The 24,779-nt window shown below is 39.0% G+C and overlaps 1 protein-coding gene and 1 pseudogene across 13 annotated transcripts in view; one reads left to right on the top strand and one right to left on the bottom strand.

Moving 5' to 3' along the window:
* Positions 1-16,066, bottom strand: part of STX11 (syntaxin 11) — a 44,761-nt gene extending 28,695 nt beyond the window's left edge. For 3 of the 13 annotated variants that reach the window (XM_049113440.1, XM_025422479.3, XM_025422481.3), the window contains exon 1: positions 6,457-6,740. Coding sequence is in view for 3 of the 13 variants with exons in the window: in XM_035701023.2 (XP_035556916.1) it covers positions 15,505-15,571 (67 nt within the window). In the remaining 10 variants the exon portion in view is untranslated. Of the gene's footprint in view, positions 1-2,526; positions 5,786-5,824; positions 6,061-6,456; positions 6,741-14,222; positions 14,410-15,504; positions 15,683-15,766 lie in introns of those variants that run through there. The other 10 variants (XM_035701045.2, XM_049113443.1, XM_049113441.1 and 7 more) reach the window with 8 other exon arrangements.
* A 7,679-nt stretch (positions 16,067-23,745) lies between these two features.
* LOC112643783 (60S ribosomal protein L26-like) lies at positions 23,746-24,185 on the top strand (annotated as a pseudogene).
* The last annotated feature ends 594 nt before the right edge of the window (positions 24,186-24,779 follow it).

Here is a 24,779-nt window from a genome sequence, read left to right as displayed (position 1 = left end):
AGCTACCAAAAGAGTTCCTTCTCTGTTCCTTGCTCTGTGTTTTACTCATTAAGTGAAGGAGTCATGTTCTTACCTCTCTTTACCAATGTGTGTGCTCACATACTGGACAGATACACACACACGAAGGATCAGTCGATTTTAAACTAGATCAAAAGATTTTCCTTTGTTACAAAGAGGCCCTTTGTGTTATAACCAAAGCCAGCCTCACAGCTTCTATTTTTATATGTTTCATGAGAATGGAAAACCCTCTGACCTTAGACTAAACTGGACTGGCTCTATGATCTCACACTTTGTGGTACTTCCTCTTTCCTGATATTTACTATATTCTATTGTTAATTTTTTTACTGCCCATCCTTTCTGCTTGCCTATAAGTTCCATGAGGGGCTGTACTTGTTGCATTTGGCATATACCCCAGAGCACCCAGCACAGAGCATCAAAATGCCCTAGGAGTTTATCAGACTCTTTAAGTGAGTCTGATACTTCCTGCAATGACCAGACTCAGAATTGGTAGTTTTAGAAGTGCTTTTCCCTTTGATGAACAATAATCATTCCCTATTTCAATGAAGAAGATAATATATTTTCTTGTCATAGTTCTCTCTCATCCTAGTGAATTTAGTTATAAGGCAGCACCTCAAAGCTTCATCTGAGATAAAATGTCTTGGAACTTTCTTATTCTCCTAGAAAGTTTACTGATTCCTATAAATTCACTGACTTCCCCCCTATGACTATTCAAAGAATTTGGCATCTCTCATTTAGCTACTAAAAAGCCAAATCAGACTCATCCCTCTCTCTTTCTAGAAATTTTGGGCAGAAGCCAGCCAGGGAATTGGGGACAGTCTCTCATGGCCACACCAAGAATTTGCTATGAAAGACAAGGGGTGAATTATTAAACCTGCTGGGATCAAGGCTCATGTGTTGCTCTGTTATCCCACTGTTTTTTGTAACTTCTTGCTAATTTGAAAAATCCCAATAGGCTTAGTCATCATCAAAAGCATAATAGTTTAGGTCAATGGTTCTCTAAGTAGAACACATATAAAAATCACCTGGGTAAATTTTTTTGAAAATATCAATTCATATGCGCCACTCTTAAAGATTCTGTCCCAATAGATATCAAATGTGGGCCTGGACTTTGTTTTCTTTTTTGTTGTTGTTTTGGGGAGTTTTTTTTTAGAGGCTCCAAGTAATTCTGATGATTACAATCTACAGGCTACATACTGAGAGTCACTGGACTGGTCTGAGGCTTTTCAAAGGCATAGAAAGATGAGGGGGGATGAAAGGAGAAAACAGAGGAAATGCAGGTCAATATCACAAAATTGTTTACCATTCAACAATGATAAAGCCCAAATTTACAGCAAAGACCACAATTCGTTACACTTTTGTTCTAGGTCTGGACAGCCAAGGGCCTTTTGTTAGCCATGGGCATCAGAAGTTAGTTTTCTACAAGGCACATCACTGCTTTCATCCCAGTCTTCCCTCACCGGGCTCCCCTTCTGCTCCTAATCTTCCTAGGATTAAGGCTACTTTGTCTTTTTGCTATCTGGTCAGCTATTCTAAACCTTTAAGGGCTTTGGATAAAATGACAACTTTCTGGGCTCCACTCAGCAGGGCAACAGTTTGGGTCAGAAAGACACAAACAAGGCTCTAGCGGAGGAGGATGCTCTCTTGCACACAAAGGTTGTAGATTATGTGGTATGCTGATCTCCTTCAGGACCAAGGCCCTCAGTCCCCCAGTTGCCAGAAACGTTGGCTTACTGAAGGCTCAGAGTTCCAGGAATTGCCTTTGACTGAAGGAAGCTGCTTAGTCCAAGAGTGCACCTCGTGCCTGGGTGTAGCCCATGGCCACTAACTAGTCCTTGCAGAGAATGCAGATGACTAGCTAGCTCCCTTACTTGCCAAACAATTCTGAGGGGGCCATTCCTCCTTCAAAGTTTCCTGCTGTTGAGGCCTCCATTGTACAGGCGCTAAAGTTCATTTTCTCCCTCTGCATAATCCTGCTGCTTTCTCCCTGACAAGTGTTATTCCCACGGCATCTCCCATAAACCTTCTGTATGCAAATCTCACCGTCTATTTGCAGGGAATGTGACCTAAGATGCTAAACTTGCCTTTTTCAGTTAAGCACTAACAGCACTGGGTCATGGGCCTCTGTACCTGACTTCTTGAGTAATCAAGGGGTCACTTAATTTCTCCAAGTGTGTCTTTCCTCAAGTATGGAATTCAAATACAGACGACAACAGCAACAATAATACCATTTCTGTTTTGCCAGGTTTTTATGGGAATTAAAAGAGAAAATATATATGAGAGTCCTTTGTAACTAATGAAGAAGAGCTGTATGATACTATCGGCTAACATCATTGCATCCTGGCTTACCATGTAGTAATCAAGGAAGAGGGAAGGAGGATGGAGGATATCTACCAATACGGTACAATTCAGCTTACACACTGTGTGTCACTTTCTCAAATCAACAGATTTGTGTCACTAATCAGTACAGCCGGACACATAATAAAAAAAAATTAGAAATAGAGGCACCTGGGTGGCTCAGCTGCTTAACCATCTGCCTTCAGCCCAGGTCATGATTCCGGGGTTTTGGGATTGAGCTCTGCATTGGGCTCCCTGCACACTGGGGAGCCTGCTTCTCCCACTCCCTTTGCTGCTCCCCCCTGCTTGTGTGCTCTCTCTCTTTCTCTGTCAAATAAATAAATAAAATCTAAAAAAAAAATTAAAATAAAAAATTAGAAATAAAACCAAGAGGTGAGTTGTGCATTGCTGCAATCCTGAAACTGAAACAGAAGACAGAACCATATTTGTTCACTCTGTTTCCATCTGAAGATAGCAAGAGAGCAATTTCCACTACTCTGTAAAGTCAGAATTCACATTTTTACCCAATAAGTTAGTTATGCAATGAGTAATGGAATAACATTTTACATCTCTGAATACAGAAACAAGTATACAAAATGATGAATATTTTCTTGGGCAGTTTAATATTTTCTGGATTACCCTGATACTGTATCCACTGAAAAGAAAAAAAAAAAAACACAACAATACAAAATCAAGTTGGAAGCACTCAGCTCAAGAAGGATAAGTGGAAGTTATCAATTCTAAAACTATGCTTTATATGAAAAATTACCAAATTATTGAGACTTACAAGAGGTTAAATGAATAATGTCTGCTATTCACAGACTCAGAAGGAGTGGCTAACAATGACTTAATCTGACCGATGGCTTTATTATTAGCAGAAGTCACAGAATGGAAGGAAGGAAGCTGAGAGAGCTATAAAAGCCCCCAACTTGAGTGATTCTCTGCTCTCAGAGAAACCACAGTTGAAATGAAGAGGCAAGACAAACAAACCCACATGAAATATTAACCAAAACCCTTCCTTATTATTTGAGCACTGAATGAATTACAGACAGGCATACAGGAATTCAGACAAAGGTGTGAACATGTGGGCTGGATCATTCTGGAAGGCTTCCTGTCAATCTCATATAATAGGAAGCTATAAATTCCTTGAATTCCTGTTAAATCTGAAGAAATGCTGAATGAAACATTCCTTCACACATGGAGAAAAAACTTTAAAACTTCTAACTTCAGGGGCACCTGGGTGGCTCAGTGGTTGAGCAGCTGCCTTTGGCTCAGGTTGTGATCCTGGGGTCCTGGGATCGAGTCCCACATCGGGCTCCCCACAGGGAGCCTGCTACTCCTTCTGCTTATGTCTCTGTCCCTTTCTCTGTGTCTCTCATGAAAAAGTAAATTCTTAAAAAAGCAAAAACAAAAAAACAAAAAAAACCTTCAAACTTAAAATGGTTTGCTGATTCGGTTTAGGTAGAACATTAACTCACTGTTCATAATCCTTAAATAGTTCAAAGTAGAGGCTTTTGAGGAAAAGATAATTTAGACCCTGCTTGGTGAACAATCAAAGTCTTAATCCAACTCATGAAACAATGAGAAGAGTGAAGAGCTGAGGCCAGATTCTGGGAGGAAGCGGGGGAGCTAGGCTTGTTTGTCAAAAATTTATAGGGACCAAAGGAATCTACCTGGATTCTGAAAATAGAAAACAGGCCCTAACCCCTAGAAATCTGAGTCATTTGCCCAGCTAAAATCAAGAGGACAGGGGATACTGCAGGCCAGTTTAATTAATAAGATTCTAGAAGTTAGAGGCAAGACAGGCAGGTAAACACCTGCTTAGGGTAAAACTAGAATAAAACAGGCCCCAGAAGGCACTGCTCTGTGGATTAATACCCCTGGCCAGCCTTTCTGTTTCCCCACAAGAGGGATACTACAGATTTCAGTGACAGATCACTGACCGCATCTAAGGAATGCAAAGCAGTCAACACTCAGTGTTCGGTGAGAGTCGTATCCTAAGCAGCTCTAAAGGCACATTTGTTGAAGCTCTGGGAACTCTCAGCCAAAGTGAGTCTCCATAAAAGTGTCTACAATTCACAGGAGAAATTTTCTGATTATTCTAGGCCTATTCCTAGATCAACCAAATATATTTTGGGGTGAAGGTAGGGGGATGGGTACCATGCAGCACAATGTGGCCACTCAGGGCCCATCTTATATATGAGGCCATTCCTGGATGAGAAAGAATTGTGGGCATCAAGACAGTGACTCCACTTTGAGTTTATCACAGTGTCGGAGATTTCATTCATTCATTCACTCATTCATTATCTATTCATTGTTAGAGATATCATACCAAAGCAATGTGGCTCAGAATGTAAGTTCTGGAACCAAGTGCGTGGGATCAGTTCCTAGCTCTATCAATTACTAACATAACACTTTTTTCACCTGTCAAAAGCAGTTGATTATAGTACCTAACCCACAGCAATGCAGTAAGGAGTTAAAGACTGAATTCACAATAATGAGTGCTCCTGAAAGTTTTTAAATAAATAATAATAATAGCTAAAATGTACACAGTGCCTAGTGCCAGGCACTATTCTAGACTCATCATGTGAATTCAGCCTAAGGTCCTCATGGTCCTTTACCACAAACCTATTCTTCTACTTGCATTCCAATCCTAGTCATTTACTAGGAATGTAGGAATCATCCTAAACTCCTTCCTCTCCCTCACTTCCCACCCCTAAAGATATGGTCAAGTTCTGCCTTTTATCCATTCAGCTCCTTCCCTCTTTTCCACTCCTATCACAGCTTGACTCAAGCCTTTTCCAATTTCTCTTAAATATTACGGTAATCTCCTATGTGTCCCCCTAAGGCTAGGGTTGTCCTCATCCAATCTGTCCTCCATCTTAATTCTAAATGGTCTTTCCAAAACGCCTGTCTGACAATATCATTCACCTGCTGAAATCTTCTATAGGAAAAAGTCACAGGTCCAACATGGCACATGAGGGTTTGTGATTTGGCCCAATCTGTCTCCAATATGTGGATTCAGAGAGTGACAATCACTATGTAAGATGATATATTTCTACCATACCATACCAATTAACGTAATAACAGATGGTTATTGAATAACAAACTTAATTTTCTCTTGGGCCTCTGTAGCAAAGCACAGGATGTGAGTGATTATCTTATATCGGCTCAGTGACCCTAGCTGGTCGGCGGTACCATCTGTCGTTTTAGGAAACTGAAAGCTTGAACTGTTACTTCCTATACCACCCGGCCCAGTTTAGGCGTGCATGCATTTTACATCTTAATCTCACTTTACACACACCCAGGAAAAAACCTCACTTTTCAAAAGTTCATTAACAAAGTCTCACAATTAAAAGAGCAGCCCTGTGAGTCATTTCTGGATACCCGTTTGGAAATAACAACTCCTCCCTTTGCTGAGAAATGGCTCAACAAGTGCATGAGAACCACAGGAAGTAATAATACAGGCCTTAGCTATTGTCAGAGGAGTCCAGTATTCATTCCCTCCCAGGATGGCGTGGCTCTTGCTGTCACGTTGCCACTGCTGCTTGTCTTCATTCTTCTAAAAATAGAGCCTTTCTTATGTGGGCTTGGAAGGAACTATTTCAAGGCAGTATCAATTTATCCGTATTTCCTGGCTCCTGAGTCCTACTGTCAAGTTCAAGTCAAGAAGTACCCATTCTGGGGTTTTTAAGAAAGTGTAACCTAAAACAAGGGAGTGTACAGGTGATCACACCTAAGTGATATCCCCGGTAATTCGTCCAAAGAACTTCAGCTTCTTCTCGAATCAAAACAAAAGCAGTCTTAGGCGCACACTTTGCAAGGGAAGCCTCCCCACCGGTACCTGACATAGTTTCTACGAAGCCCTAAATGCGCAGTCCCTTGCCCACCGGGCGAAAAAAAGGAGAAATCACTCCGCTGTGCAGGAGAAAGGCAAGGCCGAGTGCCCGGAGGCGCGAAGCGGGGGGTGAGCCCGGGGCCGGACCCCAAGTGCCCCCCAGACAGCGCTCGAAGCCCCAGCCCGCGAGGCCCCCGGCCCCCGGCGACCCTCGGCTCCCGGGGCAGTAAGGAGAGAGGAAGACGTAGAGGGGGAAAACGAACCCGCAGGAGGACGGAGCGTGCGAGCCGAGAAGCCCCGTCCTGCGCGGGCGCCGGTCCCGCGCTGCGCGCCGCGAGGAGGAAGGAAACCTGTTGCGCGACTCCTGGCGGCGGGGCTCCGGGCGCCTCCCGCGGCCCGGGCTGGGCTCCTCGTCGGCCGCCTGAGCTCCGCGCCGCCCGCCCGGCCCCGGCGTCGGGAGCGCCCACGGCCGCGGGAGCAGGCCCCGCCCCGGGACCGCAGCGCCCGCCCCCCCGGAGCCCCCGAGCTCCTGCGCCCCGAGAGCGAGAGCGAGAGCGAGAGCGGCCGCGCCTCCCCCGCCCGCAGGAGCGCCTCCCCGCCGTCCGCGTGCCGCGTGCCGCCCGCCGCCCGGCACCTGCCCCCATCCCCGCCCCGACAGGCGGGCGGGAGGCGCCGGACTTTCCCCGGGAATCCCCGGGCGCTGCTGACGCGGGGCGGCCCGGAGTGTGGGTGTGCCTGGGAGAGGCCGCTCGGGCGCAGCCCCGCCTTGCAGGGCCCGCAGACCCAGCCCTCCCCAGTGGCCTGAGCCCCAGCCGGGTCGTCCGTGTGTTCGTTCACTCACTCACTCACTCACTCACTCACTCACTCACTCACTCATCCATCCATCCATCCATCCATCCATTCATCCATCCATCCATCCATCCATTCATCCATCCATTCATTCATTCATTCCCAACTGAGCGTCCACTCGAGGGCTGAGGATACTTGCCCTGGTTAAAAATAGCTCCAAGACCCCGCCCTCAAAGACCTGGCGTTCCACTGCAGAACGAGAAACAGATAAAGTGTGTATTATGCGAAATGGTATCTTGAAAAAAAAAGACTGAAGCTCAAAATTAGGACTTGCTTAACCACACCCCCCCCAAAAAAACAAAACAAAACAAAACAACCCCTCACTGATGGAAAATTTCAGAGAAACTCAGAAGCCAACTAAAAGAGTTCCCAAAAGGCCGAAGCTAGAACAATTTGAGCAACAAAATTAATAAAGTAGTATTAGACTACAAAGTAAGAAGAAAACCCATGAGTGCCTAATGATATAAGCAGTTTAATGAATAAATAAATGATGGAGAGGAGATAAATCTCCCCTGCAAAAGAATTTGTAAAAATTTACAGATATCCAACCTTAAGGAGGAGAAGCATAACTTCCCACTCCTTAAGTATGAGGTGCACCTAATGACTTCTCCCAAAAAGTAAGGTGTGGAAAGGAGGGAAAAGAGTAACTTCACAACCCAGACACCTAAAAACAAGAGGTTGGCCAAATGATCAATGTCAACGGCAGCAGTTATAGATCATATTGATAGTATACACTCTTGATGTGTGATTAAAATGTCACTTTACCTCTGTGACCTCTTCCCCCAGCTTATCATAAGAAAAAACATCAGACAAATTCCAAAAGAGGGACATCCTACGATACATGACCAATATTTCTCTAAGCTGTCAACGTCATCAAAAACAAGGAAAGTCTGAAAAACTGCCACAGCCTAGAGGAGTCTAAGGAGACATGACACCTGAATGTATGTGGTATACTGAATGGGATCCTGGAACAGAAAAAGGCCATTAGGTAAAAAACTAAAGAGGGGACACCTGGGTGACTGAATGAATTAAGAGTTTGCCTCTTGATTTCAGCTCAGGTCATGACCTCAGGGTTGAGAGATGGAACCTTAGAGTGCTCACCCCTCAGTGAGGAGTCTGCTTGAGATTCTCCCTCTCCCCCTGCCTTTCCCCCCACTCATACTCCTGCACTCTCTCTCTCTCTCTCTCGCAAATAAATAAATAAGTCTTAAAAAAAAAAAACAAAGAACTCTGAATAAAGTATGGACTTTCATTGGTAGTATAGTATCAAGATTGGCTCATTAGTTATGATGATGTGCCATACTAATTGTAAGATGGTAATAATAGGGGAAAATGGGAACAAGGTTTATGAGTACCCTCTATACTACTCTTGCAATTTTTCTGTAAATCTTAAACTGTTAAAAAAATAAAGTTTATTTTAAAAGAAAATAAGAGATGAGGGGTGCTATAATAAACTAAAAACAAAACAAAAGGTTTATTTCAAAGACCTCTAAGATAAGAAAACAGTTTGAGGGAAGAAACAATATGGATTATGACCATTTCAAGCAGAGATCTGTAGATGTAAAGGCCCTGAGGCAGGAGCATGCTTGGAGTAGTAGCAGTGTGGCTGGAACAAAATGAGTGTGGGAAGAGCAATGGATCTTGGAGCTAGGGGTGGGGAACAGAGTATGTAGGGCCTTGGTGGTCATGACAGTTTTAATATTTTACCCTGATTGAAAAGAAGACGTCAAAGAATTTTTAGTACAGCAGTGACCTCATGGTTTTGAGTTTTTTGTTTGTTTGTGTGTGTGTGGTTTTTTTTTTTTTTTTTTTTTTTTTTTTTTTTTACTATTATGTTAACAAATTAGGAGAAACAATGGAGGAAGGCCAACCAGTTAGGAGGCTGTGCTGTTTAATTTTGTCTGTCAACTTGACTGGGCAATGGGGTGCCCAGGTATTTGGTTAAAGATTATCCTGGATGTGTCTGTATCTGTAAGGATATTTTAGATGAGATTAACATTTGAATCTATAGAATGAGTAAAGCAAATTGCCCTCCCCAGTATGGGTAAGCCTCATCCAGTCTTGAAGCAGTGAATAGAACACCAGACAGGCTGGGTAAGGGAGAATTTGTCTTCTCTGGACATGTCTTTGAGCTGGAACATCCATTTCTTCCTGCCTACAGACTTGCCCTCAAACTGAAAGTTATACCATTTACTTTCCTGCTTCTCAGGCCTTTGGACTCAGGAATTATACCACCAACTTTTCTGGGTCTCCATCTAGCAGACTACAGTTCTTGACAGTTCTCAGCCTCCATAATATATATGTTTAATTTATAAATACATGGTTCTGTTTCTCTGATTCACTGATTTAAAAACCCTAGCAGTAGAGCTGGTAAGAAGTGGGCAGGTTCTGGATATATTCCTAAGGAGAAGATGACAGTACTGGCTGATTAATTGGATGTAGGACATAAGAGAGTAAAAAGAGTCAGGATGAGTCAAGGTTTTTACTTGGAACAATTAGAAGAAAAGAGGTTCCTTATGCTAATGGGGGAAGACTACTTGAGAAGCAAGTTGTAAGGTTGGGGGAGGGGAGGGAAGGATTGCTGGGGATTAAGAGCTCCATTTTGGACACTTTAAGTTTGGAGTTGTCAAGAAGGGCCCAGATCCTCTTTGGGTGCTAGCAGGATCTAGAAAGCACTGCCCAATATAGTAACCAAATAACTGGTAATGTTCATGGTACTTTGCCTGCTAGCACTCCGATTAGGCCCAGAGAGAATCAAAAAAGAGTAAATGGAGACAGAAGAATGTGACAATAGCTGGAAGGAAATATATGGTCAAGAGAGAGATTTTTATTTTTAATTGGATAATATGCCTATTTGTATGCTCATGGGCATGAGCCAAAGACAAGGAAAAAGTGATGATGTAAGAGAGCTAAAATCACTGTGTAGCAATGTTCTTGAGTAGATGAGCAGGGATAGAATCCAATGCAAAAGGAATGTTGGGGTTAAATTGGAGAAGGTAGAGAATTCTTTTCTGATAGCTGGAGGGGAGGCAGAACAAATGGGCACAGATGCTGATAAATGTGGAGGCAGAAACATGTTTTATCGATGAAGTTAACAAGGTTAGCAGCAGAAAGTGAAGAGGAGAGAGGAAGTTTGAGAAGAGGGTAGAAAGGATGAAATATCATTCAGGGACAGTGAGAATGTAAATAGATTTTGAAAATGTAGTCAGATTGCTGGATAATACTAAAGATTCACTTGGAGTCAGGGACCATGATATATGGGGGGGGAGGGGGCAGTTGGTATAGTTGTGTATTCTCACTAGCCTCATTTGCTTATTTGGGTACAAATAGTGCTAGGCAGAGATCCAGATACAGCCGGAGCCTGGAGTCTGAGCATCATGGAGGAGAGAGGAACAAGAGTGTGGAGCATCTGTGCAGGGGAATGATTACAAGGAACAACCATGGCATTTAAACCAAGGAAAGAGAGAAGAGAGGACATGAATGATGGTGTTGAGGCAAAGTGAAAAGGTGTTAGGTTAATGGATTAGAGGTTCTGGGGTGTCAAGGAATTACACGGTAGGGGATTAGGGAGATTCAGTTGGAAAAATGCAAATTGGTTATCAGAGAGTGAGATCTTTGAGACTTAGATGATGAAGGAATGAAGATACATAATGGCAGTCTAGATGGACCTGGGCTTTCTGCAATTGATGTGCACGACTCCTTCTAGGCTCCCAGGTGGGTGTCCTATGTTTTATACTTTTTTTTTTTTTTCTGAGAGGTTGGCTCTCACCTCCAGTTTGGATTTTTTGAACCATGAGTATGGATGAGGACTCAAGGATAAACCCAAATAAAGCAGGACAAGTACATGGAGAGGGGCACAGCTGTTGCATGAAGTCCTGTCCTATGTATACACCATCTTATATCCTACTGCCATCCCAAATTTGAAGTGCTCATGAACCCACTGAATTTCATGATTGGAGGTCATCTAGCCCAGCCAACCCTCTCAAGTACAATTACTCCATAGCCCTCAGCTAAATAGTCATATTTTATCCCCTCACTGTGTAGCATTCAGCAACCACCATTTCTCTTTGCCATGCTAGTTTTCAAAGTCCTTGAAGATATTTTGTGTGTGATACAATATATGTGGCATAAAATTTACCATTGTCATCTTTTAAAAGCGTAAAGTTCAGTTCCATAGGTACAATCACATTATTATGTAACCATCACCACCCTTTTCCAAAATTTTTTATCTACCCTAACTGACAACTCTGTACCTATTAAACACTAATTCTCCAATCCCCCTTTCCCTAGCCCCTGGCAACCACTGCTCTACTTTCTGCCTCTATGAAATTGATTAATCTAGACATGTCGTATAAGTGGAATGGTACAATATTTGTCCTTTTGCAACTGGCTTGTATCACTAGGCATAATGTCTTCAAGGTTTATCTATGTTATAGCATATGTGTCCGAATCTTTTTCCTTTTAAAGGCTGAAAAATAGTTCTTTTTCAGTTGTTGCTTTCATTTTTCTGGTGTATATAACCATGAGTGGAATTGCTGAATCATATGGCAATTCTCTGTGTAATTTGTTGTGTGTGGTATCATCACACCATTTTTCACAGTAGTTGCACTGTTTTATATTCATACTAGTAATGCACAAGAGTTCTGATGTCTCCACCTCCTTGCCAACACTTGTTACTTCTTATAACCTATCGTTGACTTCCTCTCTGTGTGACATACTGCTAGGCACATGATGTTGTATGAGTCAACAAACAGTAATTGTTAACCCTGTTGGAAAGGGAAATGAGGTTAAATGAATCAGCAAGCCCTAACATGCACATCTTGTTGTAGATCTACGCTGCCCATTATTGTAGCCACAGGTAGTTATTTAAATTTAAATTAATTAAGATTAAGCAAAAATTTAAATTCAAGTCCTCAGTCTCAGTGACATTTTTGGTGCATAACAGCCACCATAACTAGTGGTTATTAGTGTCCACTACATTCGACTGTACAGAGTAGAACATCACCAGAACATCATCATGAATGCTACCAGTTCTTTTGTTACTATATATTGGGCAGTGCTTTCTAGATCCTGCTAGTACCCTGGGCTTTGTCTCACAAATCATATTTGGATAATCTTTTCCAGAATTGGCCAGCTTAAAATTTAAGATAAAAGTCTTTCTTTTAGGAGGGAGCACATATGCTGCCTAAAAAGTCTATGGCCCTTTGGCTCAGGGCATGATCCTGGGGTCCCGGAATTGAGTCCCACGTCAGGCTCCCTGCATGGAGCCTGCTTCTCCCTCTGCCTGTGTCTCTGCCTTTCTGTCTCTCTGTATCTCTCATGAGTAAATAAATAAAATCTTAAAAAGAAAGAAATTCTAGATTTTAATAATGCCAGCATGTGTGCAGACATCTTATCTTCTGTTTGCCCCTTCAGATCTACTTTCTACCTCCCTCCATTCTACTCTCTAGCCTGGATGGTTAATCCTAATGGATTATTGCAATAGGTTTCTATGCCCTTGGGCTTAGCCCATAGGGAGATCTAGCAGGAGAGTGGAAGCAGGGAATGAGGTATTCCAAGCCAAAAGGCTGTCTGTGTTCCTCAACAGAAGGTTCCTCTAAGATGGTCTGTTCTATATGATTCCCTCTCCTTCCTGGTTCTGAATACCTCTCCCTACTCATGGTTCTCAGGCCTGGGGTATGACAACCCAGGAGTCCCTATGGTTTCCACTCTGCCTATAGCTTTATAATATTACCTTTATTTATAAAGCTTCATTAAATTGTTCTAATTTGAATGTGCCATCTGTTTCATGTTGGAACACTGAACAGGATCCTTAATCAGTTAGAACATAGTGTCCAAATCCCTGCTTTGAATATTTTATACCTACAGTCCTACAAAAATATTCCCTGATAGGACAGGCCAGGTGGCTCAGCAGTTTAGTGCTGCCTTCAGCCCAGGGTATGATCCTGGAGACCTGGGATTGAGTCCCATGTCAGACTCCCTGCATGGAGCGTGCTTCTCTCTCTGCCTGTGTCTCTGCCTCTCTCTGTGTGTGTGTCTCTCATGAATGAATAAATAAATAAATAAATAAATAATCTTTTAAAAAAAATGTTCCCTGATAATGTTAGCATCTCTTTATCCCAATCCACCAGTTAGCTTTATGAAAAAACTATGTTGTAAGTCATACAATAAATAAATTTTTCTCCAGTAAACAGACTAGAAAAATATTCTGAATCACAGGCAAATCTTTTTGGATATAGCTTCTCTACATAAAATATTGTTTATGAAAATATATAAAGAAAACTATAAAATAAATAGGTTAAAGTTTAAAATATTAAATATTTTAATATCCAATAAGCTTTAAATTACTTCCAGATATGTGAGAAAATCTGTACCTCAGTACTGCAAACAAACCTTCATTACTCAGTATACACAACTTACCAGAGAACATGGTTTCTATCTATACACTGAATGTTTGCGTCTCCCAAAATTCATATCATAATCTAATACCCAATGTGATGATATTAGGAGGTGGGGCCTTGGAAGGTGATAAGGTCATAAAGATGAAGCCCTCAAGAATGGGATTCATGTTCTTATAAAAGAGGCCCCAGAGAACTCTCTTGCCACTTCTGTCATGTGAGAACACCAGCAAGTAGACAGCCATCTGTGAACCAGGAGGTAGGCTCTCACCAGACACCAAATCTATTGGCACCTTGATGTTAGACTTACCAGCCTCCAGAACTGTGACAAATAAATTTCTGCTATTTATATGCCATAAGGTCTAGAGTATTTTTGCTATAGCATATAGCCTACATGGACTAAGACACCATTTGAAGCTCAATATTTAAATATGCAATTAGTAGCAGCTCATTTAAAAATATATAAGCCCCATAATGCTAATTCCTATATTAGAGATAACTGAAACTTACTGCTCAGTTACAATGGGCCAACCACTATGCTAACACTTTCATATATTTATGAAATAAATATATTATTTCATATTCATATTTATGAAATATTATTCATATTTCATATTCATATATTTCATATGAGGTCATATATAACCTCATATATATATGAGGTGTATACAACTCAACTCCATTTGACAGAGGAGGAAATGAGCCTTAAAGTCTCCTGTCCACTGCACCAGTACCAGCAAGCAAAGGACCCTAGATTCAGATCCTCATGTCCAACACAAAAGTCCATTGTTTTAAAGATTTTATTTACTTACGAGAGACACACAGAGAGAGGCAGAGACACAGACAGAGGGAAAAGCAGGCTCCATGCAAGGAGCCTGAAGTGGGACTTGATTCCGGGTCTCCAGGATCACACCCCAGGATGAAGGCGGCACTAAACCGCTAAGCCACTGCAGCTGCCCATGTTCTTAACTGCCAATAAAGAATCCAAGAACAGCATCAAAGACCACAGAAGAACCAAAAAATAAGGACTATCCAAAGCAAATGATTTCTTTTATCCTCTTACCTATACTCAAAGAGCGATGTCTAAATCTAAATAAGCTTAGAAAAAATTAGAAAAAAATAAGAGAGAAAGAAAGAAAGAAAGAAAGAAAGAAAGAAAGAAAGAAAGAGAAAGAAAGAAAGAAAGAAGAAAAAAAGAAAGAAGGAAGGAAGGAAGGAAGGAAGGAAGGAAGGAAGGAAGGAAGGAAAGAAAGAAGAAGAAAGAAAGAAAGAAAGAAAGAAAGAAAGAAAGAAAGAAAGAAAGAAAGAAAGAAAGAAAGAAAAGAAAGAAAGAAAAGAATGCAACAGATAACTCATAGAAAAGCAAATTTCTTATTGTATAGGAAGCTTATTTTTCTGTGCATGGTACACAAGGAGGAGTAGAAAATTAGCAGTGAAAATGTACTATTTTGGTATTGTTAAATCTTATTCCTGCCAGCAATTCCTGAAATGACATGGTTGTATTTTTATTTTAGCCCAATTTACAATTAAGTGAAAACTTCCCTCTGATACATTGGCATACTTGCAAGAGGCTTGAAGGTGAGCATGTACTGGCTGTCCTATGCATGCAAATAGAACATTCTCTGTGAAAGAGAATGGGATAAAAAATACCAAGTCTAGAGATAGTATAATTGATTTGCTTAATGGCTCTTAATGATTTTTCTGCAACTGTGATTTTGCATAACAAGTTGCAAGACTATTTTAAGACGAGACTGTTGCTCAATACTCACTTCTGGTAAACTCATTTTGCACCATCACCCTGCCCTGCGGAACTGATAAAAGTGAAACAGAAAAAGCAAAAGCATAAACAGAATGTAACAAATAAGCCATGCCTATTACTAATAAAGTAATAGTTTCATTGTAAGCCTTTAAATATTGTTTTTGAATTGGAATAATTAAATTTGTTCTCAACAAGCATAATTTTCACAGACAGACTAAACATTTTTATAATCCATATTTTGGTCATTTAGATGAATTTGTGTCATCCATTTAGAAACTATGTCTTTCTAGACCAAAAAGCCTTACTTTGGGGATGAGACATGGTTTTTTTCTCTTTTTCTTCATCCATTTCATCCTCTTCTTGCAGCTCCATGATTTTGTCTTACTTTTCCCTTTAGCACAATCTTCAAGTAGACTGAATCCTTCAAAAATGGCTTATAATTTTTGTGAGTGCATGGACCATGGCCAGCAACCTCCCATAACTCTAAAGAAAATTTAAAAGTACAAATTGGCACTTCCAAAAGCAAACATATTTCAAATGACGAATATGTTTTAAAGATGAACTTACTAAAAGTGACACAGTGAAAACAGATCGAAGTCTCAGCAGTAAACTCACAGATTCAGTGGACAGCCTTCTTACAGGTACCTGCTCTTGGAATGATGATCATGTTGAAGAGACCTTGGGGAAGCTGACAGATGTACCTCTCAGTCCACAGCTCCTTTCCTTACTTATGTGCCTAGGGCGTAAATAGGAATCTTTGGTAGGAGCTGACATGGCTTTGCATCACTCAGTGTTGAAAGCAGGCCACTCTAGCCGATTTCTTTAAACCCTATTTTCTACAAGTTGGTGATGGGTAAAGATCAGTTATGAAACAGGAACTTTTGCCACAACTCTACATCCCTAGTAACAAAGAAACATTTACAAAACAAATGCCCCCAGGCAAATCAGAATTCGTAATTGATGACAATGCAAATGTGGGTACTGCATATAATCCATTCATGCCTTATTTCTTTCAAGGGCCTAGGACATCAACTCTCCAACTTTAAGTAATGAGTAGACTTCTCTTCAGAGAAAAAGAATATTGTGGCACTCAGTGTTGACAAATTAATATAACATAAATACTTTACATAAACATGATATAAATTCCTTATGATTACAGCATCATTAGAAAACTATAAAATTCAAACAAATCATATGTGGAATTTAAGAAACAAACACACAAAGGGGGAAAAAAAAGAGACAAACCAAGAAACAGATGCTTTTATCTTACACTTGATCTTAGCCAAAAGGCTGAGAAGCAAAAATTAGTTGATCCTGAAGCAAGATCCCCACTGCGCAGGGAGCTAGGCGGAGCTCAATCCCAGGATCCTGGAATTGATCCAAAGACAGACCGCTTAACCTACTGAGCCACCCAGGTGTCCCATAATTTTTTGAGTTTTCATGCTGTTTTCCATAGATGCTGCACCAATTTACATTCCCATCAATGATGCACAGGTGGTCTCTTTTCTTCATATCCTTTCCAACTTATTATCTCTTTTCTTTTTGATGACAGTCATTCTAACATTGTACTTTTGATTTGCATTTCCTTGATAATTAGTGATGTTGAGCACCTCTTCATTTACCTGTTGGCCATTTGTAGATCTTCTTTGGAGAAATGTCTGTTCAGTTCCTCTGTCCATTTTTAAAATGTTTTGTTTTGGGATGCCAGGTGGCTCAGCAATTGAATGTCTGCCTTGGGCCCAGGGCACTATCCTAGAGTCCTGGGATCGAGTCCCACATCGGGCTCCCTACATGGAGCCTGCTTCTTTCTCTGCCTATGTCTCTGACTCTCAGTCTGTGCCTCTCATGAATAAATAAATAAAATCTTTAAAAATAAATAGTTTTGTTTTGTTTTTGCTTGAGTTGTATGCATCCTTTATATTTCTTGAATATTAACCCCTTATAGGGTACATGATTTATAAATATGTTCTCCCATTTGGTACGTTACTTTTTCATTTTGTTTATGGCTTTTATTTGATGTAGTTTCACTTGTTTATTTTTGCTTTTATTATCTTTGTTTTTGATGTCAAACAACAACAACAACAACAAAAATCACTGCCAAGATTGAAGTCAAGGAGCTTACCCCCTATGTTTTCTTCTAAGAGTTTTATAATTTCAGGTCTTATATTCAAGTATTTAATCCATTTTGAGTTGACTTGTGTATGGTGTAAGACAGAGGTCCAATTTCATTCTTTTGCATTTGACTGTCCAGTTTTCCCAACACCATTTAGTGAAGAGACTATTTTTTTCCATTGTATATTCTTGGTTTATTTATGGAAAATTAGTTGACCACATATACATGAGTTTATTTCTGGGCTCTTATTATGTTCCATTGATTTATGTGTCTGTGTTTATGCCAATACCATACTGTTTCTGTGGAAAATACCATTGGAATTTTGATAGGAATTGTATTAAATCCCTATCAAATTGCTTTGGGTAGTATGACTATTTTAACAATATTAATTTTTCTAATTCCACAAGCACAGAAGAATATCTCTCCATTTATTATTGTCTTCTCCAATTTCTTTCATCAATATCTTACAATTTTCAGTGCATCTTTCTCCTCTTTGGTTAAATTTATTCTTTGTATATCATTCATTTTGATGTAATTGTAAATGGATTGTTTACTTGATTTCTCTTACTAATAGTTCATTGGCATGATATAGAAACACAACTGATTTTTGTATATTGATTTTGTATCCTTCAACTTTACTGATTTTTAAAATAATTTCTAACAATTTTTGGTGGAATTCTTAGGGTTTTCTATTATATTTAATCTGCAAATAGAGAAAGTTTTACTTCTTCCTTTTTGATTTGGATGACTTTTATTTCTTTTCCTACCTAATTGCTCTGGCTAGAACTTCTAGTGCTAAACTGAATAAAAATGACAAGAGTGAGCATCCTTGTCTTGATCCTGATCTTAGAAGGAAAGTTTTCAGCTTTTCACCATTGAGTATGACAGGTGTGGGCTTGTCACTTGCAGCCTTTATTATGCTGAGGTAAATTCACTCTATACTCAGTTTATTACAAGATTTTATCATGAATCAATGTGGAAGTTTGTCAAATGCTTTTTCTGCATCTATTAAGATTATTGTGAGATTTTGATTCCTCACTTTTTTAATGTGGTGTATTGCATGCGTTGACTTGTGGATGTTGGATGTTGAACCATTCTTGCATCCCTGAAGTAAACTCCACTTGATCATGGTGTACGATCTTTTTAATATATTGTTGAATTCAGTTTGCTAATATTTTGTTGAGGATTTTTACATCTATGTTCATCAGGGATATTGGTCTGTAATTTTGTTTTCTTGTAGTTGTACTTGATTGGATTTGGTATCAGAGTAATGCTGACTTCGTAAAATGAGTTCAAAAGTGTTCTGTTCTCTTCTATTTTTTTGGAATAGTTTGAAAAGGATTAGTACTCATTATTAAAATACTTGGTAGAATACACCAATGAAGACATTTGGTCCTGGATTTTCTTTGTTCGGAGGGTTTTTTATTATTGATTTAATCACCCTATTTGTAATGGGTCTGTTCAGATTTTGTATTTCTTCATGATTTAGTCTTGGTAGGGTATATTTTCTAGGAATTTTCCATTTCTTCTAGGTTGTCCAATTTTTTTGCATATACTTATTTTTAGTCTCATGATCCTCTGTATTTCTGTGGTATCAGTTGTAACATCTCCTTTTTTGTTCTAACTTTGAGTCTTCTCTCTTTTTCTCTTGGTAAGTGACTCTAGATAAAGGTTTATCAATTTTGTTTATCTTTTCCAAAAAACTTCCTCTTAGTTTCATTGATCAATTGTCTATTAGTCTCTACCTCCTTTATTTCCACTCTCATCTTTGTTATTTCCTTTCTTCTGCTAACTTTAAGCTTGATTTATTCTTATTTTCCTATTTCTTTGAGGGGTAGAGTAAAATTGTTTGTTTAAGTAAAAGTGTTTGTTTAAGTGGTCTTTTTTTTATTATAGAGGCAATTATTGCTATGGACTTCCCTCTTAGAACTTCTTCTGCTCCATCACATTAGTTTTGGTAGCTTGTGCATCCATATTCATTTGTCTCAAGGAATTTTGAATTTTCTTTTGACTTATTCTTTAATACATTAGTTGTTCAGTAGCACATTGTTTGCTCTCCACATATTTGTGAATTTTCCAATTTTCTTATTGTAACTGATTTCCAGTTTTATACCATTATGGTCAAAAAAGATACTTGATATGATTTCAATCTTTTAAAATTTAGTAAGAGATGTTTTGTGGCATAACAAATAATGTATCCTGGAGAACATCCAGGTGCACTTGATAAAATGTGTATTCTTCTGCTGTTGGATGGGATATTCTATAAATGTCCGTTAAGTCCATCTGTTCTAATACATAGTGTAAGTCCAATGGTTCTGTATTGATTTTCTGTGTGGATGATGTATTCATTGTTGAAAAGTTCAAAACAAGCTCTACTTTGCATTTATAATTATCTGGAAGAAAAGATACATAAATTTAAGGCAAACACAATATAAAGCTCCATTTGGAATTGGAAATAAAATTGAACTATTTCAAGATAGTTCTGTTTAATATTGCCTATTTTACTGCTGCTACTGCCATAGACAATCAAGATGCTAATCATGTATAGTGGAAAAAAATGTGTTGATAGAAACCGCTTTTAAAATCTGCTTCTAGGGATCCCTGGGTGGCGCAGCGGTTTGGCGCCTGCCTTTGGCCCAGGGCGCGATCCTGGAGACCCAGGATCGAATCCCACATCAGGCTCCCGGTGCATGGAGCCTGCTTCTCCCTATGCCTGTGTCTCTGCCTCTCTCTCTCTCTCTGTGACTATCATAAATAAATAAAAATTAAAAAAAAATAAAATAAAATCTGCTTCTAATAAAATAAAATTTTAAAAATCTACTTCTAATCACACCAATTTTTATCCTTTGACAACTTCTCATTGCAGGCCCACCATCTTGTCTCAGTCCAGGTCCTATTTGTAATTCAATTTGACACTAGATGTAAGGGGGTAAAAATCTCCTCTGAGATTTGTATAAAGTTGGTAGTCATGGAAATTTTAAGTCTGAATTCATATTACCTGTATGGGACAAAGGGCCTCAAGCCTAATTTATAATGGACTGGTTTGATTATGCTACCAAATGACTGACTGAAACAAAGGCACACCCTCTCTGAAAATACTAAACTATCCAGATTAACAGTAACTCTACTATACCAACAGTCAAGAGACCCATCCTTGGAAATGTCAAAATGTGAAAAAATATGAATTGCAGACTATCATATATATAAAAGTTATGAGAATTTAATGAGATAACTCATGCAAACTGCTCATAAACCATGCCTAGAAAGTAGTAAACTGCTATAATCATGATTATCATCATCACTTTTCAGCTCTATTTGCAACAATCACAAACTTTCATCACAATAAATCAGACCTACTCACCTTTCTGCAAACACTCATTGCTTCTTTTATTTCTTTGTTTTGTGCAGGATGAAATGATGATACTATTATCATCCTCATGCTAGTGCCAACAGAGCCACATACCTACCCTCTTTTACAGATCATACTCTCTTTTACCAAATCAAAGTAGGACTGGATAATTTTTAAAACTTTTTATTATAGCCAATGTTGGGCCTGTGCAAAAATCTCTAGAATAGTTAATCTCTAAGTTAAGATATTTATTAGTTCATGGTCAGTAAAACCCTTCATTCTTATGCCTTCTGCCCTAGACTATTCACAGGCATCATATCCTTTTAGGCCACATAATTTTTGTATATCTTTCTAGTTCTAAAAGTTTATACTAAATTCAGCAACTCATGGAATTACACTGTAAGTCTTGGTTATTAAGTCATTTTTCTGCCCCCAACTGAGTAAAATGAGCCTTGATACTCTACTATTTAGTTAATACTTACACATTGACTTCTGCTTCCAAACATGATGGAGTAACAGAGACCAGATGTATCCTCCCAAATTAATAACAACAGCAAAGACAAAATATATAAACACCAATTTTCAAGATATTCAGCACTAAATAATGAAGGACTGTGATCTCCAAGATATGGAAAATACACAAGGTCAGCCCTTTCTGTCCCAGCTTGCTCCTTGAAGAGAGTTTCAAGTACATGGCCCAGAGAAGAAGCCAGGTAGATTCCCTGAGTTAAAGAGATGAAGCTGAATGTCCAGGGAGATCAAGGTGACTACAGCTCATAGGATCATGCCCTGGGCCAAAGGCAAACAAACACTCAACTGCTGGGCAACCCAGCCATCCTAGTTCTTAAACCATTTGTAAAGTGTTATGATATCTCTCAAAAGTAAACTGAGATAAGTGAATGAGGGATACTATAAACCCAAAGCAACTAAAATTTTAAAATAACATGCTAGTAAAAGTGAAAAAAATGGAATCATTAAAATGCTCAATTGATAAAAAAAAAAAAAAAAAAAAAAAAAAAAAAACCGAAAAAGAGAGAAAAGAGAACAAAGAACAGTTGGAAAACAACTAGCAAGATTAGATTTCAATATGACACATAATAATTACATTAAATGTAGGTGGTCTAATCTTCCCAGTTAAAAGGCAGAGATGGTCAGATTGGATGCAAACCACAATATGCTGCCTACAAGAAAATCACTTATTAACTATCAAGACTCAAAATGAGTAAAAGAATGGAAAGAAGATACAGCATGCTAACACAAACCAAAAGAAAGCAAAAGTGGTTCCATTAATGTCAGAGAAAATACATTTCAGAGCAGAAATACTAGTAGTATAAAGAAAGTAATTTCATAATGGTAAAGAAATCAATTAACTCGAAAGAAATAATCTTAGGTTTATGTACCAATATCAGCTTCCAAATGTATGAAGTGATAAATTAATAAATTCTAATCTATTTAAATAATTTTCAAGTTTTTATATCCATTATAATTTGCATTTTTCCTTTTACTTTTTTTTAAGATTTTATTTATTTATTCACAAGAGACACAGAGAGAGAGATAGAGGCAGAGACACAGGCAGAGGGGGAAGCAGGCTCCATGCACAGAGCCTGACATGGGACTCGATCCCAGGATCCAGGTCTCCAGGATCACACCCTAGGCTGAAGGTGGTGTTAAACCCCTGAGCCACCAGGGCTGCCCTCCTTTTAATTTTTTAATTAGTAGACTTTATTTTTACAGGGGTAGTTTTACATTTACAAGAAATATTGAGCAGAAAGTATAGAGTACTCCCCCCACCACCACCTTCCTTTTTCATTAGTGGGGTACATTTGTTACAATTGTTGAGCCACTGTTGATATATTATTAAAGTCCATAGTTTATATTAGGAATCACTCTTTGTGTTGTACATTCTCTGGAGTGTATGTGCATGTATGTGTGTGTATGTGTGATTTTTCTTTAATTGGGTTTTGACAAATGTATTCATATGTATCATAATAAATAGCTTCACTGCTTAAAAAATTCCTGTGTTCCACCTATTCATCCTATCTCCCTTACCCCCGGCAACCACTAATTTTTTTTTTTTATTATCTCCACAGTCTTGATATTTCCCAAAATGTCATATAGTTGGAATTGTTCAGTATATTCTTTTATAGAATGGCTTCTTCCACTAAGTAATGTGCTTTAAAATTTCCTCTGTGCTGTAGGTGGATAATTCATTTCTTTTTTGTTGTTGAATAATATACCAGTGTTTGGATGCGCTCAGTTTGTTTATCCACTCACCAACTGAGGAGCAGGATTGTCAGATCATATGATAATAGTATGTTTAGTTTTGTAAAAAAACTGTCAAACTGTCTTCCAAAGTGGTGTTAGAATTCCCACCAGCAGTGAATGAGAGCTCCTGTTTCTCCACATCATCACCAGTATTTGGTGTTGTTGGTGTTTTGGATTTTAGTCATTCTAATAAGTGTGTAGTAGTATCTCATTTTTATGTTAATTGCTTTTTAGTTTTAACAGATAATTTTAATATATTGCTTAATATTTTGAGGTTTTGAATGTTTACATTAACTTACATTTTTGATAAAAGTAAATTCAAAGTAAAATTTGAATATCATTACTATACTATATGTTGTGAGATTATATTTGCTAAGATGGGATGAAGAACAGATTTTATTTAATGGTTTAAATTCATTTATAATCTTAAGATATTTAAATATACAGAATGGTGGCATCTATTCAGAAGCTTGTCTTGGGGCAGTCCTGTTTGGGGCAGGGGGTCATAATTTTTGAAAATCATTAAGAGGTATAGCCTCAGTAGAAATGTGTGCATACATGAATACAGACAAAATTCTGTATGTCTATCAAGGCTCCACAGACTTCCTAAGACTCATCCAGGTATTCATTCATTATAGGGCAGCAGCCCCTGCTCTGAATTTCTGACACATTTAGTTTCCCAAAAGCACAGTCTCAAAATTTTTATAGTCTTACTCCTCCAGAGGTGTCCAGTTCCTTAAGCAGTAATTCGTTCAGTCTATTTAAAACGTTCAGCACTTCTTTCCTTTTGCAACCATTGCTGAAGCGTTAGTGGCCAAAATGAAGTTTAATCCTTTTCTGACTTCTGAAGGAAGGAGCAAGAACCATAAAAGGCATTTCAATGAACCTTCCCACATTCACAGGAAGATTATGTCTTCCCTTCTTCCCAAAGAGCTGAGACAGAGGTACAATATTTGATCCATGCCCATCCAAAAGGATGATGAAGTACAGGTTGTGCAAGAATACCATAAAGGTCAGCAAATTGGCAAAATAGTCCAGGTTTACAAGAAGAAATCTGTCATCTACATTGAATGAGTACAGTGAGATAAGGCAAATGGCACAACTATCCATTTGGGCCTTCACCCTACAAGGTGGTTATCACTAGACTAACAGTGGACAAAGGCCACGAAAAGATCCTTGAATATAAAGCCAAATCTCGCCAAGTAGGAAAGGAAAAGGGCAGATATAAGGAGGAAACAATAGGGAAGATTCAGGAATAAAGTAATCTTACATACATTTTTAAATAAAAACTGCTAAGATAAAAAAAAAAAAAAAAAACCCAAAAACATTCAGCAAAATAACCTCAAGTTAACCTGATCAGACCTTTCCTTGCTTTACCTTCATTCATGTTAGCTGAAGACTAAGCCACTGCCAATTGGTACAACTTGCTATTCCCTGAATGTATCTCTAGGCTTTCCAATGTCTCTGAATTTGTATCATTTTTCCACCTGAAATTCCCTTTTCTTTATCTCTGCCTACAGAAATTCTACCATTATTCAAGGCTTCTTGATAGAAATTTTTCTTCCTACCCTACCTACTCTAAATGAATTTCTTCTTTTTCCAACTTCTCAGAACATGTTTGTATACTTCCTTCATTCCTCCTTCCTTCTCTCATTCATACAATAGAGTTTGCTGAGTATTCATGGTACTGGGTCCTCTACTGGTACAAATGGCTCCTGCTCTAGAAGGAGATATCAGGTGAACAGGACTGCATCTAAGGGACCTGATAAAGGCTAGGGCTGGAGGGCAATATGATGCAGAGATTAAGAGTAAGACCATCAGGGCTCAGAGTCTGGCTCTGCCCATAGTGGCTG

This window comes from Canis lupus, chromosome 1 (genome assembly GCF_003254725.2).
Source record: "Canis lupus dingo isolate Sandy chromosome 1, ASM325472v2, whole genome shotgun sequence".
In the NCBI taxonomy this organism is placed as follows: Eukaryota; Metazoa; Chordata; class Mammalia; order Carnivora; family Canidae; genus Canis; species Canis lupus.
The sequence above is the reverse complement of the archived record's forward strand: the minus strand, read 5'-3'. Positions and strand labels throughout refer to the sequence as shown.